The sequence below is a fragment of the Meleagris gallopavo genome, chromosome 12 (genome assembly GCF_000146605.3).
Source record: "Meleagris gallopavo isolate NT-WF06-2002-E0010 breed Aviagen turkey brand Nicholas breeding stock chromosome 12, Turkey_5.1, whole genome shotgun sequence".
NCBI classification, from domain to species: domain Eukaryota; kingdom Metazoa; phylum Chordata; class Aves; order Galliformes; family Phasianidae; genus Meleagris; species Meleagris gallopavo.
In genome coordinates this window covers 16,927,184-16,927,497 of record NC_015022.2, presented here as the reverse complement: position 1 = coordinate 16,927,497, position 314 = coordinate 16,927,184, and the positions used below count along the sequence as shown (strand labels likewise).

The 314-nt window shown below is 71.0% G+C and overlaps 1 protein-coding gene across 1 annotated transcript in view; it reads right to left on the bottom strand.

Annotated features, from left to right (window-relative positions):
• The window catches only part of PLEKHO2 (pleckstrin homology domain containing O2), a 27,018-nt gene extending 26,710 nt beyond the window's left edge, over nucleotides 1-308 (bottom strand). Inside the window, exon 1 of the mRNA XM_010717560.3 lies at nucleotides 296-308. Coding sequence (XP_010715862.1) covers nucleotides 296-304 — 9 coding nt within the window. The 5' untranslated portion in view covers nucleotides 305-308. The remainder of the gene's footprint in view (nucleotides 1-295) is intronic.
• Nucleotides 309-314: the final 6 nt, after the last annotated feature.

Sequence of the window (314 nt, the reverse complement as noted above, 5' to 3'; positions counted from 1 at the left end):
AGGAGGAGGAGATGGAGGAGGAGAAGGACGGCCGCTGCCAGCCACCCGGCCAGCACCCAGCTCGCATCCGTTGGAAGCACAGCATGCAGCAGGACGCAGCGCGGGGTGCCCTGAGCGGCGTGCCACCGGGAGCGGCCCCGCTCTGCTCGCCCTCCCGCAGCACCCCAACTCAGCAGCAAGTTGCACAAGCCGCGGGGCTGGGGATGCTGCGGCAGCAGCAGAGGGACCCCCCGACCTGGGACCGGTCGCGACGCCCCTCCCTGGAGCTGAGCCCCTAACGCGTCCCGGTACTCACTTGCTCCATGGTCGGGACC